The sequence below is a fragment of the Cottoperca gobio genome, chromosome 11 (assembly GCF_900634415.1).
Source record: "Cottoperca gobio chromosome 11, fCotGob3.1, whole genome shotgun sequence".
NCBI classification, from domain to species: Eukaryota; Metazoa; Chordata; class Actinopteri; order Perciformes; family Bovichtidae; genus Cottoperca; species Cottoperca gobio.
Genome location: NC_041365.1, coordinates 13,459,494 through 13,484,761, shown reverse-complemented (window position 1 = coordinate 13,484,761; position 25,268 = coordinate 13,459,494). Strand labels below are relative to the sequence as shown.

At 39.0% G+C, this 25,268-nt stretch overlaps 1 protein-coding gene across 1 annotated transcript; it reads left to right on the top strand.

The window, feature by feature from the left end:
* Positions 1–1,678: 1,678 nt before the first annotated feature.
* On the top strand, positions 1,679–24,513 carry LOC115015834 (gamma-enolase-like). Its single transcript, XM_029443432.1, is given in 14 exon segments — positions 1,679–1,753; positions 11,292–11,377; positions 11,908–12,003; positions 12,744–12,802; positions 14,694–14,763; positions 15,960–16,093; positions 16,417–16,508; positions 16,737–16,867; positions 17,486–17,559; positions 17,561–17,684; positions 17,772–17,973; positions 20,238–20,346; positions 21,008–21,066; positions 23,529–24,513. Coding segments are annotated over 13 exon segments (1,305 nt in total). The 5' UTR covers positions 1,679–1,753; position 11,292; the 3' UTR covers positions 23,599–24,513.
* The last annotated feature ends 755 nt before the right edge of the window (positions 24,514–25,268 follow it).

Genomic DNA, 25,268 nt, shown 5'->3' with positions numbered 1-25,268 from the left:
ACACACACACACACACACACACACACACACACACACACACACACACACATACACACACACACACACACACACAGGCCTACATGAATACATAAACCTGCACACAGGTGCACCTGCTTGTGCACAGACACCTATACAAATACAATGAAGTACAGAAACTGGTAGATGTGATAATACTCACCAGAAACATTTGTATCATACACAACGGTAACACACAAAGACATGAACACACACACACACACACACACACACACACACACACACACACACACACACACACACACACACACACATATTAACACACACTCGCACACGCCGAACACACACTGGCTTCACCATGTTGCCCTGTCACTGTGCATCAGTGTCACCCTCCAGTCGGCATTAACAGCTTTCCCAGTCTGTTTTTGGAGCAGGAAGGACGCAGTCCAACAGGATTTTGCAGTGAACAAAGGAAGTTTAACAAATAGCGACCACTGCAGAGAAGTCATTTGAAACACTGTAACTGTGCAGGAATCTTTTAGGCACAATGGCAAAAGTTTTAGTACACCTGATGTGCCGTTTAGTTTTTATGTTGTATTACTGTAGCATTTGAATATCCAAGCATCAAAATACGCTAGTTTGACCATAACACTGCAACAATTCTCTCTCAAAAAACATTCATTGTCACTCATAACACACTGACCTAAAGAAAAACTCTTAACAACAGGGAATATTACATAAATAATTAACTTTTAACTTTGTAGTTTGAATGATTTTTTCCATAAATCAGTATTTCATTATACAATAAGAATAACAGCCTTTTCACTTTTTTGATTGTAAAGTATGTGCAACAAAAACGTAGTAGTGTTAATTATTGAGCTTTAGATGCACATTATGCCTGGTCTGGACTGTCAATTACGTTTCAATGGAAATATATTTTCTTCTGGATTACGTTTATTTTTGACATATCACTAGTGAAATATCAGTAATGAGAATGTTTAATTGTATAGAAATGTCATTTTTTAGGAGACAGAGTTCTTCTTAACTCACTCGAATTTTCATTGTTCCTTTTGGAGTTTTTGGGGTTTTGTCAGCACATTAAGCATCGACGGACTAACCATGTAGCACGGCGTTTCAAAATTAATCGATTTGGCGTTATAGCACCTTTCCTGCTTTCAAAGAAATTTCTGCTGCTGCATTGTTTGTGTGCTTAAATGCTCACACACACACACACACACATACACACACACATACACACACACACACACACACACACACACACACACACACACACACACACACAAACACACACACACACACACACACACTAACAAAGCATCATCGTGTCTGAGTGTGGTGGAGAAGGAAGTGATTATGTAACTGTATAGCAACTGAACCCCACTGCAGCACCAGAGAGAGAGAGAGAGAGAGAGAGGGAGAGAGGTAGAGGTAGAGAGAGAGAGAGAGAGAGAGAGAGAGAGAGAGAGAAAGAGTCCTCCCTTTATCTATTTTTACCTTCTCTGTAGGGCGACGAGCCTCTGCACCCCGTCCTTATCCCTTCATCCCACCCCTCCGTCCATCTCCTCCTTTTTAATTAACCCTTTTTTACTCCTCCTCTTCCTCTCTACATCTCCCTCTGAGTCATCTCCCTCCCCTCCCCCCTCTGTCATCCCCCCCCCCCCCCTCCCGCTCCTGTTTTCCTCTCCCTCTCTCTTGCTCTGCCTCTCCAGTATTCTCTCGGTTGCCGTGAAAGGCAGAACACACACACAGGCGGCAGGTAAAGGAAGGAAATCCTCTCTTCCTCTTTTCATCCACTCATGAGGTTTTGTGTTTTTCCATCCATTGTTTTTCCATTTCTTTGATCTCATATTGACTGGCTACTGCTTAGTGCAGAGAGGATGCATAATGATGCTGCTTGTGTGTGTGAGAGAGAAATGCTTCAGTAGGTGTTACTGTATGTGTGTGTCGGTGGATGTGCTTCATGTTTTTTTTCTTATTGCATAGGAAATGGCTGTCATGTGTGTATATGTGTGTGAAAAGAGACATATCGTATATGTGTGTACGTGTCAGTTTTAGGTGTTACTGTGTGTGGGAATGGGATTTTGCTTCATGGCTGTCAAATATGTGTATGTATGTGTGTTTGTAAAGAGGAAGGAAGAGATTTGTGTGTGTTTTGGCAGCAGGAACATTATATGTGTGTACGAGTAGATCCTGCAGTCAAGTGTGTGTGTGTGTGTGTGTGTGTGTGTGTGTGTGTGTGTGTGTGTGTGTGTGTGTGTGTGTGTGTGTGTGTGGTGTGTGGTGTGTGTGTGTGTGTGTGTGTGTATGGGTGTGTGGGTGTGTGTGTGTTTTACATGGTTGCTGTATTTTACTGTAATATGGCAGGCACTGTGTTTGTGATTTTGTTTTATGCATTCTCTGTAAAAAGGAGTGTGTATTATTATGTATGTGTGTGTGTATTTCTTCTCTTTGGATAATGGCTGTCAAGTGTGCGTTTGTTCAGGTGTGTGTTTTGGCCGCAGGGATATTATGTGTGTGTCCTTGTGTGTGTTTGATGGGATCCTTCAGTCAATTATAGTCATCCTTGGTATATCAAGCGTGTTAGTATATTAGATGGTTGATGTGTTTATGGCAGGCACAGGAGTGTGTGTGTATGTGTGTGTTCTGGTTCAGGGAATTGTATATGATATGCTCATGCTGTCAATTATGGTCGAGTCCCTGGTTTATCAAATGTGTGTGTTTGATGATTAATATTTTTTTTATTATGGCACGTGTCGGTAAGTCTGTGTGGGTGAAACCTGAAAGGAAAGCATTCAGTACATGTGTGTATGTTTTGGCAGCAGGAACATTGTGTGTGTGTGAACTTGTAGTTAATTATGAGTCCTGTGTGAGAGATAGTTGAGATCTAACATGGAAGGCACAGACATGTGTGTATTTGACTTGTGTGTGTGTGTGTGTGTGTGTGTGTGTGTGTGTGTGTGTGTGTGTGTGTGTGTGTGTGTGTGTGTGTGTGTGTGTGTGTGTGTGTGTGTGTGCTTGCTATCTGCATATTTGGCACTCTGTGTGGGTGGATGTAATGTGTCTGTGTGTGTGTCAGAGTACTTGTCATAATTGCGAGTTGAAGATATATGTGTGTATATCGTGTGTGTGTGTGTGTGTGTGCGTGTGTGTGTGTGTGTGTGTGTGTGTGTGTGCGTGTGTGTGTATGCGTGTGTGTAAATGAGGACACATTATTAGCATTACGTGTGAGACTGCTCCACTTCCTGTGTGTGAGTGTGTGTGTGTACATGAGCCATACGTGCGAGCGAGAATCAGCCTTCTGTTCCCCCTCTTCCTCTTCATCCTCCTCCTCCTTCTCTTCATCCCCCCATTTCTCCTCTCTTCTCCAGCCAAACAGGGTCATTTAATAATTTATCTCTCTCTCCTCCTCTCTTTATCTCTCCTCCTCCTCCTCTCTCTCTCTCTTTCTCTCTCTCTCTCTCTCTCTCTCTCTCTCTCTCTCTCTCTCTCTCTCTCTCTCTCTCTCTCGCCCTGCCTCGTTTCATTCCATTTGGTCCTCCATCACTCCTTCTCTCACTCTCTCAATTTCAATTTCCGTATGGCTGTATTGGCACGAATATCAGGTGAACAATATTGTAAAAATGTCTCTCTCTCTCTCTCCTTCCTCTTGGCCATGTTTCTATCTCTTTGCATATATTTATATTTAAATCCATCTTTCATCACTCATTCCTTCTTTATGTTTTTTCTCTTTACTATTTTTACTTCATCTTCATTTGTCTCTCTCCTTCCATACCCTATCTATTTTATATGCCTCTCTTTCTCACCACATATGCTTTATGCTTTTTAAATCACAAAAAGGAACAACCTTAATTTTATAGATGTTTTATTTTTCATAGATCTACAGAAAGTTGCGATGAGTTATTGCAGACGTCCAGGGTTCTGGAAGTAAACTTTTCTTCAGAGGTAATGTTTGGGGAGACAGTTTAAACACTTGGATGAATGTAAAAGTTTCCAGGTTGAATCATCAGTGCAGAAGCTGAACAACTCTGTCATATGCCTGATGATACCTACAAGGCTTTCTGTTGAATTCTGGGACAATTTTGAAAGAATTGAGCAACTATTGTATCGCATTTTGTATCAAATGCTACAATGAACCCTTTTGAATTTGCTTTTCTACATAGAAACAGTGGCTGAGGCTCATGGGTATTGTAGTAAACCCATGCTGCCCTCATTTTCTTTGGTCCAAAAGGTCATAAACCTATTACCTAGAACAGGAGTGTCAAACAAATTTTAGTTCAGGGGCCACATGCAGCACAATTTCATCTCAAGTGGGCCGGACCAGTAACATCAACAACAACAACTCCAAATGTTCCCCTTTGTTTTAGTGCAAAAAAGTACACGTACATTCTGAAAATGTTCAAATTTGATCTTTTTACAAAACATTATGAACAACATGACATTTCTTAAGAAAAAAAGGTTCAATTTCAACAATAGTATTAGTTTATCATTTACACATGTGTGTTACAACTTACAGATCACAGTGTGTCTACAAAGGCATTTCGTCACAAATATCTGGAACAGTATTTGACTTTATGATCAAAACAACTAATTTTTACACTTTGTAAAGTCATCCCGTGGGCCGGATTGGACCCTCTGGCGGGCTGGTTTTGGCCCCCGGGCCGCATGTTTGACACCCCTGACCTATATGGTATATTGAACAATTTATTAGTGAAATGTGTTTACAATTCAACAGATGATTTGCATTTTTACTTGCAATTTTATATTCCAAAGAAAGCAATGGATTGCGTAGTTACCCAGAAATAATTCTGAGAAGCATTTTCATATGGATTTATCTGAAATAATTATACTGTAATTTAAAGGGGATCTGTAAGGATCCTGACTTATAAGTTGTTTTTCTCACATGAACTCCAGACAATATCTGGAGAATCAGGTTCACACATTGTCCAGAGTTTCCCTCTCACACATGTAGCACACAACAGGAAATTGTCCGTCAGAAGCTTTCTCACTTACTGGAAATACTTTGTTTGGTCTCGGCGAGAAGTGGCGCCTCTAGACTTTTCTTGCCGTTTTCGGCTTCTGCTCATGCAGACATAAATTCCTGAATCCCGTCGGCTCTCCAGTTAGACATTTTCATTGGTGGATTCTTGTAAATAACTATGCTTCTTCACCTATGGATGTTTATTTTCTTCCGGTTTCACGGCAGCCGTGATAGAAACGTCATCAACATGCACACTTGCTAGCAGTGAATTCTATTCACACAGTCTCAGTCGAACATTACATGGACTTAGTACTAGGGAGCTGGCAAGGTAAAGTCTGTTTAATGTCCGGTCCAAATGAATGAACATTTGTACAGCATACAGCTCCTCCGGGTAATAATAATAATAATTTCAGGGTTGCAGTGCATGTTTGAAAGGGGCTTTGGTCTGTAGTATTCAGGTTCCACTCACAGGGTCCTAAGCTTCCCCTAATGCAACTCGCTGCATCTCTTTGTAAGCCCTTTCTTTAAAACACTGCAGTTCCTCATTCCTTCTGCTATAAAGTCTCCTAGCCACGGCTACCATGATGACATCATCTGGGTTATTTTTTCCAAATTAGATTTAGATAGCTCCCTTCAGACCCACAGAACAGTCAATATAATACTCCTCATGATGAGGAAACTGATCGGCCTCTTAAATCTTCAAGAATCGAATTGAATTGAATCAAGAGATCAGAGATCCAGTGTTTCTATCCATCGTTTGTTCCATTCTGTCTTTTTCACTTGACTATTTTTCTTTCTTGTCTCATCCCTCTTTTTTCCTCTGTCTTTGCATATGATTTTGTAATCCTTATCCTCTTCCTCTTTCTTCATCTATCTGCATTTGCCTCTTTTACTCTGCCTTCCCTTCTCCATCCCCCTGCACAGATACTGTAGATATAATGATAATATTCATGTTCTCCTCCTTGGTCGCTCTCCTTGCGTGCCTTCATCCCTCTCTTCCTCATTCACTCTCTCCCTGGCTTGCACTCTCACGTGTTCTTTTTTCAGTGCTGATGTATTTTCTGCTGAGCACTGCAGTCTCTGGTAGGTGTGGTGTGGTGTGGTGCGTTCATGGGTGTCCTCCCTCTCTCTGCTGCTGCTGCTGCTGCTGCTGCTGTAGAGCTTACGTAACTCACAGCACAGGGTGAGAGACACAGACAGAGATGGAGGAAGAAAGAGAGGATAAGAGTTATAAGATGAACTCATTAAGGTGGTTACAGGAGGAACATATGTTTATGGATATGAGATGAGTGTGTGCAGCAAATATTGCATATAATATATACATGACGGAGGTTTTTTTTCATTTTCGAGAATAAAGTTGTTGTAAATTCAAACCACTACTTGTACAGCTTGTGCATATACTAAAGATTTTTGACCTTATTTCCGAAATGAAAAAAAATTAAAAAGTGTTCCTCTTATTCTCAAATACTTTTCTGTACAAAGCAGAGGTCCAAGCAAACAATATAATATTATGGAATGGTATATTATTAGCCACCCTAGCGGCATTGCTCGAGGGAGGGAAATGTCCGTCTGTTGGTTGGACCACCACTTTGGTACAAACGGATTTAGCCACACTAAAAACAATGGACAGACATTTAAGGTGCCAAATGTTAACACGCTAAAATAAGATGGTGAAAAATATTATTGTCACTACACCCACTTCAAATGTTATCGGCACATTAAATGGCCGTTATCAGTTGTCATCGGGAGCATAGATCTGAGGTAGTTTGGTCCTACTCTACCTCCTAAGTGGTTCAGTCAGCCCTTATCATCTATTACTAAGATTACTGCAGGGAGGCCGTAGTCATTATGACGGGAGCAAAGGAGGAAGTCAGGTGAGATAGTATAAAGAGCGACAAAATCTGCGTAGGAGGAGGTCGGGCTGGATAGATGGGTCAAACAAAGACAGGACCTTCACCCGGGAGACGGCTGCTCGTGTCCCATATGAAACCAAAATTCAACACTTTGACTTATTTTAACTTGCGTTACAAACGTTATGTACCTAACTTGCGTGACATGCGTAACGTACTTAACTTCTGCACTTAACTGTTTTGGAAACAAACATACTTATTTTAACCCAAGCCATGATCTCTTCCTTAACACAACCAATTAGTTTTGTTTCAAGTCACAATGTTAACCACGAGTTTAAAAGTGCGACCATTTCACAACGTGCATGTAGGTACAGTTGTCAACTGAAAACAACCATTTAATGGGCAAAACACCACTGTGCCGAGGTACAGAAGTACAGCTCATGCAGTAGCTTGCTTGTTTAAATGACATTGAATGTATCATAGATACAGATATTTAGGTCCAGGTGGTATTCTTGGACATTCCCGCGTGCTGACTAAAATTTAATTGGGGTAGGAATATGCAACATATTCACTTTCAAAATATCTGCTTTGATACTTTGAGGATGTAATCAGAACAAGAAGAAGTTGATGTAAAGCAGTTGGCAGGGATCCTGTATCCTGCTGCTCCACCCTCAAGAGGAACTTTGGACAACTGCAGTACTCTAGGGTGGGGCTTCAAACCAGCAACAAAAAAAAGAAGACCATCAAATGAATAGAGGCCAGGAGAGGAAATCACCCACGCATCAATCCCCTTGACTCTGTATGTGTGTAGTCAGACACCTTATCTGCACTTTCTTATGCTGAGCACCATTTATGCATTTTATACATTTTGCTGACGCTTTTATCCCCTGCGACTTACAGAGTGTAAGATCTGAATAAGCATAAATGGGTAGGCCGTCGACGTTATAATTGACCAACAGTGAGGGAAAAGTGGATGGAAATATTCCTGAGTCGCTCAGAGGATTGCTGAGCAAAGGAGTCAGAGAACATGATAAAAAGACAAGAGGAGTAAAGGGATTTTGCGGCAGGTTAAAAGCGACACACGGGGGAATTTTTGTCTCCAAGGAAGAGAAATAAGGTGACAGGGAGGCGAGCAAAATAAAGAAATGTGTAGCATTTAATGTCTTCTGGAAGGTTTTATATAAATAATGTGTTTGCATTCCAGCTGTGAGTCAGATAAACACCAGAGGGGAATTATAGAGAACATTTGACAACAAAAGAAGACAAATTATACAAAGAAAGAAAACCATTAAAAGATACTTATCATAAAAAAAATACATTTCAGTAGTTCGGATAGACTGAATGCTGTTTTAACCTGTGTTGTTGCTTAGTTCACAGTGTTGCATTGGCCACAAACATCCAAGAGACAGAAAAGAGATTACATAAGGGAAAGATTTTGTACAAGACTACTACACAAGATATTTACATAAGACCACTGTACATTCACTCAATACGGATTCCAGTTGGTTTAAAGCTTGCAGTAACAAAAGGAAATAAAGGATATTTAGAAGAAAAGACATTAAAAGAACATGAACATTTGTTTCCACAAAAAAGGGTCAAATGTGGCAAAATAATTGAAATGTCTGAAATTAAAGCACATTATTGTCACTGCTCAAGCATACATTTAGATGTCAAAATAGACACAGATACTTTTTACTTCACTACATTTACTCCACAACTTTAGTTACTAGTTAGTTTCCAAACTCAGATTAATGTATGAATATAAATAAAAATATAAATCATGATATTATAAGACTTCCCGAGGTGGAAATTCACAAGCCATTCATTTAAATATATATACACATATTTATAAAGTGATGATGTGAGCGAATAAATAACTAAATAAAAGGAGCTCCACATTTACCAGCTGCAATATTAAAGTGATTTATAAAGCAATGCGTCAATAAATATAATCCAATAATATAATGCAAAATGAGTACTTTTAGTTTTGGTACTTTAGGTATATTTCGATGCTTATACTTTTTACACTGTGGTACTGCTACTTCTACTTACTGGCACGCGTTAATGGAACAGAGCCATTATTAATGTCATTTGTAATACCCGCACTTCTGGCTGATAACTTAAAATGTCTGCCGTGAGGAAGCTATAAATCATTGTACCCTCTAAAATTTAATTTCCGCATAGATTTGGCTTCAAACTGTGCACTATCTGTCTCTCTGTTGGCAACACAGTGTAGTTTTGCATTGATGAATGCACACTTAAGAGGAAGAATGAGGAAAATATGTGTCTACGGGAGTTATCACACCCTCTCTGTCAGTGTCTTTGCAAGGAGAGCCTCAGTGCAGTGACAGGTTTCTGCAAGATAGCAGCGAGCCAGATTAAGCTCTTCACAGATCAATAAAGTATTCATATAGTACGGAGACGAAGAGAGCATAAAAGGCCTTTTTTTGACATATCGTTGCAGTGCTGCGTGCCTCGAATATCAAAGAGGAGAAACACCCACAGAGGAGATTAGCATGGATGATAGTGAAATGACGGTGAGGACGCAGATCCTTATGTTTTGGAGTTTAGGTTTGTGTGCGTTAATGATGTCACAGTTATACAGAAATTTCAAATGTAACTTCAAAAATAATTAATAATTTTTTTCAATTTGCAGAAGCCATACCATGCCATACCATTCATATATTCTTATCTGCTTATGCGATGCACTGTTTAATGTATTACTATACATATATATAATATATGGCTTTAAAGAACTATGAACTCAAATAGATGGGGAGGATAGGATGTTTAAATGGAGGTTTAAAAATCATTTGTAATGAACTGCAATCACATTTAGTGTGAATGTCTTGACTTGTGCGTAGCACAGCAATGAGATTATCTTGGGTTGTCCTGAGTTTTCATCTTTTTTGTATCATTCACACTAATTATTTTTGTAATTCATTCCATGTCACCATGTGACTGTACATGTACTGTATGTACATTTGTGATGCATTGGTGAGTGGATGTAGACTCGCTGTGCAAAGTCAGCACAACATTTCAGTTGCCTCATTTTTACATGTGCTGTTTTCTCCATGATGAATGTAAAAGGGGGATAAAAAGGTAAAACAATAAAAATGCATGAACACATTTTAATGTTGTGAGCAGTTCAGTGTCTCATAACGAGAAACTAAAGAGTTATTGTTACTGATTAGAAGTGAGAATGGATTGCAAAGTAAGATGAGTTTCTTTTGGATGTAAAGACCATTGCTCTTTAATTTAAATCCATGTCTGATATCTTGATGATATTTGATTTAAGAAAACGCTTGTGGGCTTGGTGCTGCCCTGCACTAACCTACTTAGGAGAATGCTCTTGTGAACCCAGAGATGCATCTTTCCTGCATTAGCGCTGCAGGATTTTCCGAGCTGTCTCTCCTGGGAGAGAAGAAGTGACAGCAGTGGTACAAAGAATGATTGTGAACACAGTACCAGGTTCAGACTGATACTTACGAACACCTGTCCTCTTTTATTTTCCTAAATGTCTATAGTTATATTCTATAGTTTGAAAGAGAGACTCAACCCCTTTTGTAGTGTGATTATTTTTGCATTGTGCAGGGATGGAAAGAGTACTGGATAATTGTACTCAAGCAGTACTGTTACTTTAAAGAAGTACTCAAGTAAAAGTAAAATTACTTGGCAGAAATGACCTTTAAGTAAAAAGTGTTTATTGTGCAGGTTTAGCATGAATACATGTTACATCTTTTCTTAGGTTTGCCTTTGTGTGTCTAAAGGATTGTTATTGTCTTATCAGTTGATAAACCTTTTCCCAATTTAAAAACTCCAAAAATCTTATACACCCTTTACTTTGCTTTCATGCTATAATATGCCACACCACCTTTAATAGCGCACAGCGGACTTGAATAGATCGTGAAATTAGCACCCCTAAGTACATACATTTAATCGAGAATCAATTTAGAATCGAATTGTGGCCGAAAGATTCATAACCCTAATATATTCCAGTCTGGATGTAAGCAAACAAGCGCATACTTTACTCTGTTGCTGAAAGAAATAACTGAACCTGCTCCCAAGTAACTGTGTGTGTGTGTGTGTGTGTGTGTGTGTGTGTGTGTGTGTGTGTGTGTGCGTGTGTGTGTGTGTGCGTGTGTGTGTGTGTGTGTGTGTGTGTCTGCGTGAGACAACCCAGTACTCTGTGGTTAGCTTTGATTTTCACAGTGAATCTGCAGTGATGTTGTTTCTGGTCTCCCCTGACAGGTTGTTCTCTGTGTGTGTGTGTGTGTGCAATGTAAAAATAGATCTTTTTACCCATCAGATCTCTCTCTTTATTCTCTCTCTCACTTCACAATTCAATGGGAAGCTGCCATAAACAATATAACCGTTAAAAATGTAACCATATTTCCAACAGCATGCACAATACATATTACAAGGGAAAGCATAACGTCGCCTCTCTTCCTCTCTGTGTTTCTCAGGATGTCGATCGTCAGCATCGTTGCCAGGGAGATCTTGGACTCCCGGGGAAACCCCACTGTGGAAGTGGACCTTAGCACAGAGAAAGGTGACCGCCGATGAGCCTGTCTGCAAATATCAGAGGCAAAAAACAAAAAATAGCATAATGTTATGGATGTCTGCTCAGATTCATCATGTCAGAAATTTGCCAGAAAGCGTTACGAAAGCTTGGCAGCTCAAAGGCGACTCTGCTGTGATCATAAATTGTTTCTGACATCAAACAACCTTCCTTTGACCTCTGTCCAGATCAATCAGTTCTCAGTTCAGGGAAGATTGGGGCTTGTAGACCAAAGATATACAGTATAAGCATGCTTTCTTAACCCCACTGAGGTAAAACACGTCAAACAACATTTTGCTTTACATTTTATACAAGATAGATATATAGATATATAGATATATAGATGTATAGATGTATAGATATATATATATATAGAGAGAGATATATGGATAGATAGATAGATAGATGATAGATATATAGATAGATAGATAGAGAGAGAGATAGATGGATAGATAGATATACTCCTCTGTCCATTCCATGCATTTATAAACTTATTCTTTCTATGTCTGTCTGACTTTCAGGTCTGTTCAGGGCTGCCGTGCCCAGCGGAGCCTCCACAGGGATCTACGAGGCTCTAGAACTCCGAGATGGAGACAAAAGCCGCTACAAGGGCAAAGGTACGGAGACAGATCGACTGTGTTTGCATGTACGGTATATTACATTCTTCAAAAAGTTAAAGCTGCATTATGTGATCTTTTACCACAGGGGGGGATCGATTCTAGCTAGCTAGCCTCTGTTTCACTAACTTCTGTAACTCATTTTATTTTCTTATAGTGGGTTTTCTTTAAGCTAAAACATTTCACTTGAACAAAAATCTAACAGTGTTTAACGACTACTACTCCCTTAATGCTTCCATAGTGTTCTTCTACAAAGCTGCTTACTTGCTGTTTGGTGCTGGGCAGATAGTGTACAGTGGGTTTAAAGCAACAGTTTGACCAATTTGAAACTTTGGACAGAGCCAGGATAGCTGTTCTCCTCTGCTTTTACTTTTACACTGAGATAATTACCTGATAGTCCTAGGTATCGATCTTCTCTAAGTCTAGGAAAAAAACAAATAAGTGGATTTCAAGAAGTGTCCAACAAATAAATTCAAGATGCCTTGTTTGCTGAAAATGACTCTGTGAGGTTTAATATTAGAGGTTTGGTGATAAATCAAAACAGCAAGCTAAAAAAAAGAAAAGCCTAATATGTGCTTTGAGCTGTATAGCTTGTGTTCGTTCTTTGTGGGATTACGCAATAGAAACAGAAATGTCCAGCTTTACTGCAATCCCACTTCAGTTTTCTTTCTCCTCCAGTTGCTGTAGAATTCATATTGCCCTTTTCGTGCTGACTGACCTTCATTCGTCCTCTCTTCTAGGTGTTTTGAAGGCAGTCGGGCACATCAACGATTCTCTGGGTCCCGCCCTTATAGCCTCTGTAAGTCACCACAACGTTCATACTGTATATTCATAACCACATTCAAAGATACAACGTCAGGTATCCTCTGACTGTATTTTTTATTTATTTTTTACTACTTATTTATTCACTTATTTTGTCCAAACATGTACTTTGTTCAAAATACAAACTCATCAGTCTTCATACAGTATAAATAAAACGAAACAAAGAAAACGCCTTAACGTATGCCTTAAATCCAAAAGCAAGTTTTTGTAAGTGAGGAAAAAAGCAGGGAAAAAACAAACAGACACAATAATGACTACACTAATAAGTGGAAAATAAATTAAAGTTCATATAAATAACATAATATAATAGTGTCAGCTGTATTTCTGTAGAGAACTAAACCTAAAAAGATTCAATAAGGAACTTAAAAATTCAACCTTTCTAACATGTTTGGGCTCATTGATGACACTGAGTTCGGGTGGTTGCTTGTCCCATGTCAGCCCCATTCAGCTTTGCTCAAATGTGGATCGTCTGGCCCCAGTAAATGACATGGCAGTGAGTTTGGACCTTAAATGTGAACAAGACAAACTAGTGCAGCAGGTGATACAAAGTCCAGGTTCAGTTGATTGATGTGCAGATGACGATCACATCTGGATGGGCAGACAGGAAGCTGTGAGAAGTCTTTTCAGCTGTCAGTAACAGAGAAGAAGAGTGAGTGTGAGCTGTAGAGATACTGTGAATGAAAGATGACAATAATGTGTCTGTGCGAGAAAATGTGAGAGTGAGTGAGTGAGTGAGCGGAACAGCGAATGAGGTGTGTGTGTGTTTGTGCGTAAGGTAGTGTACGAGTGTGTGTGAGTGTAATAGTATGATTCAGCTATCTGCAGCAGTGCAGTATGGGTAATTCCAGAGTCCTGCAGCAGATGTTTAATGCAGGGAAATTAATGTTGGTGATCAGTCAGGCGGGAAAAAATGGCTCGGAGCTCCTGAACGCCACATCAGAGAGACGGATCGGTCAGGCTGTACTGGTGTGTGTGTGTGTGTGTGTGTGTGTGTGTGTGTGTGTGTGTGTGTGTGTGTGTGTGTGTGTGTTGTCATAATAGAGACAATACCATAAGAATATTATTTATAAAGCACTTTTATCCAGTGAAAAACCAAATAGAAAAGTGCTTTACAGGTACAGAAACAATATAAAACAACCAGACATTTAAATAATCTGTTAAAACAATAATAAAACGTAAAAGAATACAAAATTATTTTTTCCCTGATTTTTATTTTACTTTTGCTGAAGTTATTGATTTTCGAATATGCCGGAAGCTTTAGGTCTGGATTCTAAATGTATTGGTAGAAATAATAGTGATCACATAGCAAGAGCACATACATTTGTCTGAAAAAACAACAACAGTTACAACTCCAAACTAATCACAGCTCTACGGGAGAGTTACCTGTGTAACTATGGCTCTATGAATGATGTGTGACCATTGTAGACGATGATGTGCGATACCTGGATTGCTACCATCAGTGGTGGCTAGGAGGAATGACATAAACTTCTCCACACTGACAATAGTAGATTTTTTGTTTTTATCCGTCCTAATAGACACATGAAGACTTGGAGCGGATCAGAGTGAAAGTGACATTGACTTTTACTTTAGGGCCGTTTTCCCTTTTTATTTTGGCCTAGAGGACAGAATACCTCGACCTTCTGTGGACAAAAAAGAAGGTCGAGTGTCGCTGCAATGAACACTATTGACTAGGACCAGAATTAAATGATTGCATAAATAGTGACCGGATATAATTACCAAACTCAAAATATTCCAAAGCATGATTGATTGATGGAATGTAACAATTAATGGAATGATAAATGTTAAACTAACATTGGTTGGCTTGGTCAATTATAAAGATGTGTCTCTGTATTTGCTCGTGTCTGCAGGGCATCAGCGTGGTTGAGCAGGAGCAGTTGGACAACATGATGATCGAGATGGACGGCACAGAAAATAAATGTGAGTCAAAACAAGACGTGATGACTTAATGCTGTGTCATCAGAGTCTGACCGCCGGCTGGAAATCCTCCTCCTCCTCCTCCTCCTCCTCCTCCTCATTCCAGCAGCTCATGTGAAGTCAACACATTTTGAATAAAGATTTATTTTTTACCAAAGGCACGTTTGTCGACAAGTGTCAACAAGAGGCATAAATACAGACGGGAACAAGGCAGAGCAAATAGATTGCTGTTCCAAACTGGCTTTGGCATGCAAACACCCTTAATAAATAAATTCTCCGTTCATTCACTTTAATCTACAATCATGCCAACTAATGATTTCAGGAAAGGTAAACAGCAGTGAAAGTATTGATGTTTGGAGGAATTAATTTCAGCCAGGTGCAGACTAAACTAGAGCTGAATGTGTTGTGAAGTATTTTAATTAACTTTCTGTCCGTGGAGAAATATACACAATTATATGCAGGTTTACACGGACAAATGAGTTTGATATCATGTTCAAGTCGCAGAGAAGGAATTCCTTCTCTTGACCTATTGCACATAATTCCAACTAGAGAAGACACTTTTCATCTTTTTACAGTCACACGCACTGATTTTAACAAATAATTTGAAATAAGAATGAGAAAATTGCACAATAAAAACTAAAATCAGCTACAATTTAGTGGGTAAGTAGTTGTCATTTAGGGGACTAAAATGTATGGATGGCTGAAGAATTTAAATGCATCACTTATATTGGGAAATGTGTGTCCTTTATTACAAATTAAAGAAGGATTACAAAATGTAAAATCAAAATAGAGCTAAAAACTGTATTGTCTGGTCATAACGATAAAACAAATATAACTTTTTTATATTTCATAAAAATATATATTTTATATGAATCAGAATAAATACTGAACGTTGGAAGCAAAACTTTTGTTTGTTTATTAATATTTTCTTTCTTGAATAAAAAAATCACTTCTTCCGAGAACTATGTTCACTGTCTGATTACACAAACAAGCAAAGACATAATATGACTGTTCTGATCGTCAACTCCCACAACAAACGCTGAAACTCAACCTGACAGTAAAGCTATTCTAAACTTTCCAACCTACGTTGTAGGAAAGTGAAATCAACTGTAATTGAGAAAGCATAAATTTATCTGATTCTTATACAAGAATATATTAAAATACACAATTCATTTTCTGTCTTCTGTCCCGTCAAACAGCTCAGTTTGGAGCCAACGCCATCCTGGGAGTGTCTCTAGCCATCTGTAAGGCTGGTGCAGCGGAGAAAGACGTCCCCCTGTACCGCCACATAGCCGACCTGGCTGGAAACACAGAGCTGGTGCTGCCGGTTCCTGTAAGACACTTGTTTTAATAAAATGTAGTTTATTCATATGCATTATACTCTTTTCTCACCTAAAAATATGTGGTTATATCATGGCTTTGCACTGTAATATAATCTGGAGTAATTCATTTTAGAGTTAGTTTGTGATGAACCCCAAGTTTACAATTTTCTGAACATATGGACAAGTGTTTTTATAGGCTTCTTAAGATGATAACACTATTATTAAATTCTCATGTCCTCTGCTCGCCTCCTTGTTTTCTCCTCTCCCCTTTCTTCTTCTGTCCTTATTTCCCCTCCCCCTTCTCCTTGTTTTTCCAATCTCCTGCCCTCTTCAGGCCTTTAATGTGATAAATGGAGGTTCCCATGCTGGGAACAAACTGGCCATGCAGGAGTTCATGGTTCTTCCTGTTGGAGCTGAGTCTTTCAAGTAAGAATTCACCTCCCTAAAATTTGTGTTTTGACATTTGTTTCTTCTCATTCAATATCTAAGATTTTCTGTCTTTTCTGTTTCTTAAAAACCCCCCCAAAAAACTCCTTTCCTATGTTCCCTCATACTTTCTCTTTTAATCTTTCCCTCCTGGTAATGTTGGTCTTTACTGCCGTGTCTTTCCACTCTCTAATCTCGCACTTCTTCCCTCCCCCATCTGTCTCTCAGGGAGGCGTTGAGGATAGGATCGGAGCTGTACCACACACTGAAGGGGGTGATCCAGGAGAAATACGGCCAGGATGCCACCAATGTGGGAGATGAGGGAGGATTTGCTCCCAACATCCTGGAGAACAGTGAGGGTGAGGATCCTCTGTCACTGTTTAATATCACCACTGATGCTTTGTAGTGTGATGAAGCTTCATTTACATTTTAGTCGAACCCATTTAACCTCAACCAATCCTCCTCGTCTTCTTCACTTCCTCCATTAAACATGCTAGTAGTATGTGGAGAAAATGAGTGCATGGCTGCGGAAAAGAAGCTTTGATTTTGACATTTATTTCTGAACTGAAACAAAATAGTTTTTATTAAGAAATCAGTCATTGCAAAGATTTTAAGACTGAAATATCATTTCAGTCATCAAAAAACACGGTCCTTTGCTGCCGTAGCTTTGATTGATGTTCAATTGTAGCAACGTTTTGCAAGAATAATAAAATCACGCTTTGTCATCTTTAAGTAAAAATACAAACTAAATGTATTATTCCCACAATTAAACATGTAGAGGAGGTTGCATCAGTTTTTTAGTCCTCAGTAGTGTCTGCAGATCCGTCTCTCAGGCTGCACTGAGAGGGTCAGGAAACCATGGCAAAAAAAGTGAAAAGGTTTATCATTATTTCCGATAACTTCTTGCCTTACATTTCCGTGTATCCCCATCTCTACTCTCTACTCCCTCCTCTCCCCCTCTTCCTTTCACTCCTCAGCTCTAGATCTGCTGCAGACAGCCATAGAGAAGGCCGGCTTCACGGACAAGGTGGTGGTCGGGATGGACGTGGCCTGCCTCAGAGTTTTACCGCGAGGGGAAATACGACCTGGACTTCAAATCCCCACCAGATCCAGAGAGACACATCTCAGGAGAGGAGCTGGCTGACATCTACCAGGGCTTCGTCAACAACTACCCAGGTGGGCTATGTTTGTTGTTTTTGTTGATCTTCAGTCGGAGACAACAAATCTTTTTCTCACTCTTAAACTCTCCTCCATCCTTCCCAGTGGTGTCCATCGAGGACCCGTTCGACCAGGACGACTGGGAAGCCTGGTCCCGTCTGACGGCCCAGGTGGGGATCCAGGTGGTGGGGGACGACCTGACTGTGACCAACCCTAAGAGGATAGAGAAAGCCGCTGAAGAACGAGCCTGCAACTGCCTGCTGCTCAAAGTCAACCAGATCGGCTCCGTCACTGAGGCCATACAGGCGTACGTTTGCTTTATTGCAATGTTTCAATTATTACGATTTAAGAGTGTGCAACTGTCTACCAAGCCAATGGAAAAGATTTAGCATCGATTCACAAAAAATCCTCCATTGGAATTTTAAATATTGTAGTGGTTTATTAAAAAAATGTTTTATTGAAGATAACTTACGGACAGAACAAAACAAGTAGCTGCAATGTGAGCATACCCACATTCCTTTACCTTTCCTGGTGTTTGTCCAGGTTTTCTGTCTCTGAGATTTATGTCTACACTCCGATACAATGGAGGGGAAAATAACCTATTTGTGGTTCTCACAGAATTGAAAACTAATGATGTCCAGAACACTTTCAGCAGTTTCCTAGAGACTATTTGCTCTGTAGAAAGAAATACCAAACTAAAATAAGTCTTGAGATAATGCAAAGGTTTTCTCCTGCCTTTCCATCTACTGCCAACATACAAATATTAGGTTTTGTTTCATAGAGATAAACAAGTGGAGGAGCTCATTTTTCATTCCATTGTAGAGGAAGAGGACACACAGAGATGAGGTCATTAAAAGAGCTCCAGTCAACGCTCAAATGGACAAAAACGACGTAGAGAACATGATGGAAATATGACATTTCTGTTAGTTCCATGTATTAATGTGAGGAAGGTCACAGTCTCCTCTCGCTCCACACAGACTTTTCCCCTTCAGCCAAAAAAATGTTTTGCGCAAATGCACAAATTGAAAATGCGCTTCTGGATGGAAACTCACTCAGTGGCTGCTATCATGTTTAAGACACATAGTCATTTGTTTTTCCGTGGACTGATTTAAAGCCACTTAATGTAGAAACAGGTCAAATACATTATTCAAATGATAAATCTTCACAGATCTACAAACACACTCATTGCTGTCAGTGCAATACATAGTGAACACACACTCTCTTCTCAGAAGGAAAAATAAACAAATATGGCCGCCTCAGGCAGCCCCGTGAACTTGGACTGGCCAGAGAAGGTCATCCATCTTGGCTGAAACGACAGAGGGGCCTATAGGGGAGATACATAGAGAGCCAACTGCTCTGCTATCAGTCACACACACAACATGTGTCAGTCACATTACCCATTACCTGTCAGCCATGTTGACCTTGTGACGAGGAGCGTCAAACTGACCTTTACAGGAGATAAACATAGGACAGGAAGTGACAGGAGGTTTTTAGTATGGAGATTGGCTGTCAATCAAATGTGTTAAAGCAGCTATCGTGTTTACTGCACTGTTGATATCTTTGTGGAGCGAGTGTGTACTCCAGTCTTAAACGTGTGTGTCATCAATCTCAAAATGTCACTCAGGGTTATGAAGCTATCAGTCATGACAGTGAAGCTGGATTAAATCAGAAGGGGAGGAAATGATAGAAACGGTGCTGAGGACAGTAAAGGTGATATATTGTGTCCCTCACATAAAAAAGCTTCTCCATTTATCTGATGTACCTTCAATATATCAGCAGGATGAGGGGGAAACCGTGCGAGAGCTTATTCATTTCTTAAAATCTAAAATTTGACCCCAGGCATCCGTCGTTAGGAGGTTAACGTGTCAGATGAGCTGTAGTCAATAATAAATCCCAATCCAATTAATTAATTCTAAGATTTATGAGAAGGAGTCGTACACAGTCTGCAAACCCTCAGTGTGCCCTTAGTTCTGATGTGCAGTGGTGGAAGAAGTATTCAGACCTTTTACTTTTAAAAGTAACAATACTACAGTGAATAAATACTATGTCGCAAATAGGGCTGGGTGTCGGTACCCAAAATAAACTAGTACCAAGTAGTATCAAAACTTCTCCAGTCAAACAATTGCTGCAATCGATCCTTTTTGAACTCAGATCTAGAAAAAAGTAACTAAAGTAATCAAATGAATGTAATGAAATAAAATATACAAAATTTCCCTATGACATGTAATGGAGTAGCAATATAAAGTAGAAGAAAATGGAAATACTCAAGTAGAGTACCTTAAAAAGTGTGCTTAGGTCCACTATATGACTAAATGTTTCCACCCGTGCTGGTGTGGACATTAAGAAAGGGAATGAGACATGTTCTCAGTAAATCTAACAGTGGACTCAACTGATGCGAAAGTCCCTCGGTTATGTTGCCAATAAAAGTGCTTTTAGGGTTACAGTCACAGGTTTGTAACTTACTATTTGACATTTTTCTGTCTTTACACTCCTGCACATCCAGAGGTTGTATTTGTTCTATGTGTGTTTTGTGAAAGTTAAGATAATTTTCTCTGTGTGTCTGTCTCTCAGGTGTAAACTGGCTCAGGCGAATGGCTGGGGTGTGATGGTCAGCCATCGTTCAGGAGAGACAGAGGACACCTTCATCGCTGACCTGGTGGTGGGACTCTGCACTGGACAGGTACACACACACACACACACACACACACACACACACACACACACAGACCTACGTTTTTTACCTGGAAGCGTAGCCTAACTGTAACCACTACATGCAATATATAATACTGAAGACACTTTTTCACTTACCATCATGCATCATGGCCACATCCAAACTCACTCAAACCACCAAAACACTTCACACATGTCTCACATTGAACTTGTTTGACCAGAACGCTGCAACAATTCTCACTCAGGAAGCATACATCATACATTGTCACTAATAACACATTGACCTAAAAATACTAACAACAGGGAGCACTGCTTAAATGAAGAACTTTTATCTTTGAAATTTGAATGATTTTTAGTAACGAAAGTATTTCATTATAGAATAAGAAGGATTATTACAGTATTTAATTTTCTATATATTTCAATTTGGTTACTACAGAATGTGTTTTTAACAGCACATGTACAGCGTTTTAGAGGTTGTGGAGTATGAATGAGAAAAGAGAGATTTTGAAAATGTGGTCATCGAATGTCTTTTCTGTAAAAGCAATGAAAGATGATTCAGTTTGGTCTTCACTGTGTGAGGAGTTTTTTTTTTACAATGTGACTATAGTTTTGACCAATGCATGTTAGCAATTAGAGACAACTGTATAATCTTGGCTGTCTCTGTGTTGCAGATTAAAACTGGAGCCCCCTGCAGATCTGAGAGACTGGCAAAGTACAACCAACTCATGAGGTCAGTGTGCCGCAGACATAATCTCGCAGTCTCTCTCCTGTAACACGTATTGATGTTCAATTCTGTTCTTTGAATCTTTCTTAGGATGTCGTTTGATATGTAATGTATACATCAACGAGTAGTGGGACACAGTACTGTACATACTGTATAGTGCATGTGGCTGCATCAAATCCTGTTTTACACAATTTTCTAAAATGTGGTATCTTTGAAAACCTTTCTGCTCTCCATTACAATTAAAAAATAAATTATGTAGGTTTGAACAATGCTTGGCTTCACATCATGAGTTTGTAATGAGGGGTTTGATAAAAAGAGAAATGTTATCTAAAATAAAAATAGAAAATGCTTCCCTGACCAACAGTTTATTGTAGTCTGTTAGAAGAGAGGGGAGGACTGGAGGTTTTGGGAACATGGAGAAAATGTAATTACTTTTTTAATAGTGGGCATTAATTAACTCTTTCACTTTGCACACAGTTCAATCTAATTGAACTGTGCAAAATTGCAAAGCGCTCCAATGTCCAGTCGTTTTAAGAGAGGGGAATGGCCTCTCTTTTTCACGCTGCCACACCACACAAATACATTTCACCCTTATTAAACGAGGGCAGCTGGCCTTACTGTATATACTTACTTTATTTAAAAAATAAAAAATAAATATTATATATTATATAAAAATATTATCTTTATCACCTGTTGGATGATTCTTTTTGCCCTCATAAAAAGACTTATTAACTATATATATATATATATATATATATATATATATATATATATATATATATATATATATATATATATAAACTGTAGCCCAGGTTGTAAAAAGTGTCTTTACAGCATTTACATTACAGGGCACATTAGAAAATTGTTAAACTTTTGAAATTTAAAAAAAGAAAAATCATACACATAATGATAATTATACTTGCTTGAATCCTGCATATCCTTAGCATTTCTTTGAAATGCACAATCGCTGCTAAATTAAATATGGAATTATCTGTATCTTCCTTTGGCTCCCAATCTGGCAGCAGCCTTGCTACTGTACAACACGGCTCTGCTTTGTTTGAGCGCTTAGCATCACAGAGCTAATTGACGTGACAGGCGACAGCAGCGCCGGTGTCACACCAAGTGTCCGATCCAGTCAGCAGCAGGGGGAGGGGGAGGAAGAGGGAGGAGGAGGAGGAGGAGGTGGAGGAGGTGGAGATCGGCTCAGTGTTGTAATCCCATCTGACTGCTGAGGAGACGCAGGAGAGGTGGAGGGTGCAGAGATTTACAGAGGCATTAACCAGCAATAAACGCTAATCAGTGCAGCGAAGCATGCACACGCACACACACACACACACACACACACACACACGTGTGTCGACACACCAGAAACATTCATTCATACAACATTCATTCATACTGTGGGAAGTTGTCACACATTTGCAGCTATGGAGACATGTTGTTTAAAATGAGTAATCCAATGATTTAGTATTGAAAGTCAAAAGTGAAAATGAGGAGGGGCCGACATGTCCTGACTTTTAGTTCCTCGTGAGCGAAAAAACACAACTGGATCCTGCATTTTCCATAATGCAACTTTTGACATGCTTCCGCTGGAGCCACAGATGACATTATACAACTGTTTTCACAGGCTGAATAGTATTAACCATGATAAGTAAACTGATCTTTTTGTTTAAAATGGAATTGTAGAATGTGCCAAAAAGAAAACTAAACTAGAGAAAAGAGTTTTAGAAAACATGAAATAAATCGAGCTTTAGTGTAAGCCATGCTATTCTACGGATCATTGGTTGAATAGCAAAAACACATTTTTATTATTTTATTATTGGCATTTTAAGAAATGATTTGGTTACAGAGCATACACAACAGAATAAAATAAAGATGAAATAATAATCAACAAAGCACAGGAGGAAACTTAGAAAATGAACAGACAAATGAATTACATTATTTGTTAATTATATCGTATAAATTATGTTTATCATAACAATTCTTTAAATGATCAAAAAGAGAAGGCTAAATAGTTGTAATTTTAAATGTTTTTCCTTTAATTGTGACATAGTAAATACAGAGAACAAATACAAACAAACTGTAATGTGTTTTCAACTGGGCATTTAAATGTTCTTTAACATATAACATCATGCACCAAATGTGGATTAATCCGCCGCTGAAAATAATTCCAAACAAGCAGAATATTTCTTTCTGTTTCTTTGATAAAAACTACAGTGACGAAGCTGTGGTCCAATGGACTCCAGAAAGTACTGAGAGATAAAATAACATGTTTGGTCATTTCAAAGAAATAGTTGACAATAAGAAAGAAGTTTTGAATGTGTCACTTTTTGTAGCAGAGAGCTGACCAACTGACACCACTGAGCCGAGGATGATGAACTCTTCTCTGATACAAACATAAATGTTTTCATATAAAACTTTTTTTTACGGCTTTAAGTAATGTCTCTCTGCTCTTCTCTACCCTGCAGGATCGAGGAAGAGTTGGGCGACCAGGCTCGTTTTGCAGGCCATAACTTCAGGAACCCCAGCGCCCTGTGAAGCTGACAGACAGACGAATGACACACACACACACACGCACACGCACGCACACACACACACACACACACACACACACACACACACACACACACTCACGACAAACATGGAACGAGCCATGTACAGTGAAATAACACACGAGCAAAAGAGCCAAGCAAAAATAAATAAAATAAAATAAATTATGCACTGGACTTATAGGTAGGGAGGTGATGCTGTATGCACATAGAGTACGCAGATGCAACAAGCACTCACGCACATGCAGGGGAAAACCATAAAAATATAAAATTTATAAGCCAGACATGCACTGTTACTGTAGTTTTAAAGGAATAGTTCATGTACAGCCAGAGGATAGACCTGCAAAAATAAAGATTATTGTTGTAAAAACAGAGAGATAAATAAGTAGAAATATAATAGAATTATAGACTGACGCACGCTACTGAAAGAGATGAAAAAAAAATACAACTTTCAGCACCAAAAGAGGACGATGCACCCGCAGAAAGAAACACTTAACAGTGATTTCAGGAACTGAGTGAAAAAACAAGAAAACTACACAAACACGTGAACACTTACACATTCAGCTGGACACTGAAGTACCTGCACTCCACCCACTACTGTCCTCCTCCCCTCTTTTTGTCTCTGTTTTCTTCTTGCCGTGTCTGTTTTCTCAGTTTCTAAAACCCTCTTTTTCTTCCTGATGTGATTCTGATTATTTCTCCTTTTCTGCTTGAAATCCCACCTTTGTCCTAAAGAAAAAGAAAAAGATCTAAACCCTGAATCCCTTCGTTCCTTCTGTTCCTCCTGAATGTCCATAGAATAGATGTGTTGAGAAAGAAGAAATATCATTTAAAAAAGCAAAAAAAAAAAGAACGCTTGCCATTGAAAATAATGTGAAAATATGTGAAATAAAAAGATGGTAATTTACAATTTCAATCACAGTTTAAAGGTTTTGGTCTTTTTTTGTGTCTGTGTTTCTCGTTCAGCTCATTTTTTATCACAAACCTCATAACAATTTTAGTTTAGTTTTTTGTATGAAAACTGTTTTAATATTTTTAAAATTGCATCTGCTGAGAAAACCTGCTGATAACCACAACAAGTAATTTGATAAGTGTCAGTGGGAGCGATTGTTTTTTGCGTCTCATCGTGGTCGTGAGCACTTCACCACGTCATGAAAACATTACGGGAATTGTGGGATACTGAGGGGCAACGATCTAAAAGGAAGGAGGACAGGATGAGAAATACATGCACGAGGACTTCATAAATCTTAAAAGTACGATAAACAAGATTTGGAATAAACATTGACATTTTAAACTCCAGTGTAACTTTGACTTGAGAGTTTCTGAACACACCTGTCAGGTCTTCTCTAACGTCTGTGTTTATGTCTCTTTTCAAGCAATCTTTGTGATGCATCACTAAACACGCTGCAGGTTAATTGATTATGACGTATTATGTATGTTATGTATAGAGAACATCAAGGCAGCCGGCGTTTCAACCGTCAATGTAAATTTAGTTTTAAAGACAATCCCCCACATGGATCCAGACACTCTGACATGAACACACATACTTAAGCAATAGCCAAAGCAACAACAGTTAAATATATCTTTATTCATTCATGTCTTACATTGTCACATGCTCCTTATTAGTGCAATGAACACGGGACACACAGAGTGTCACAT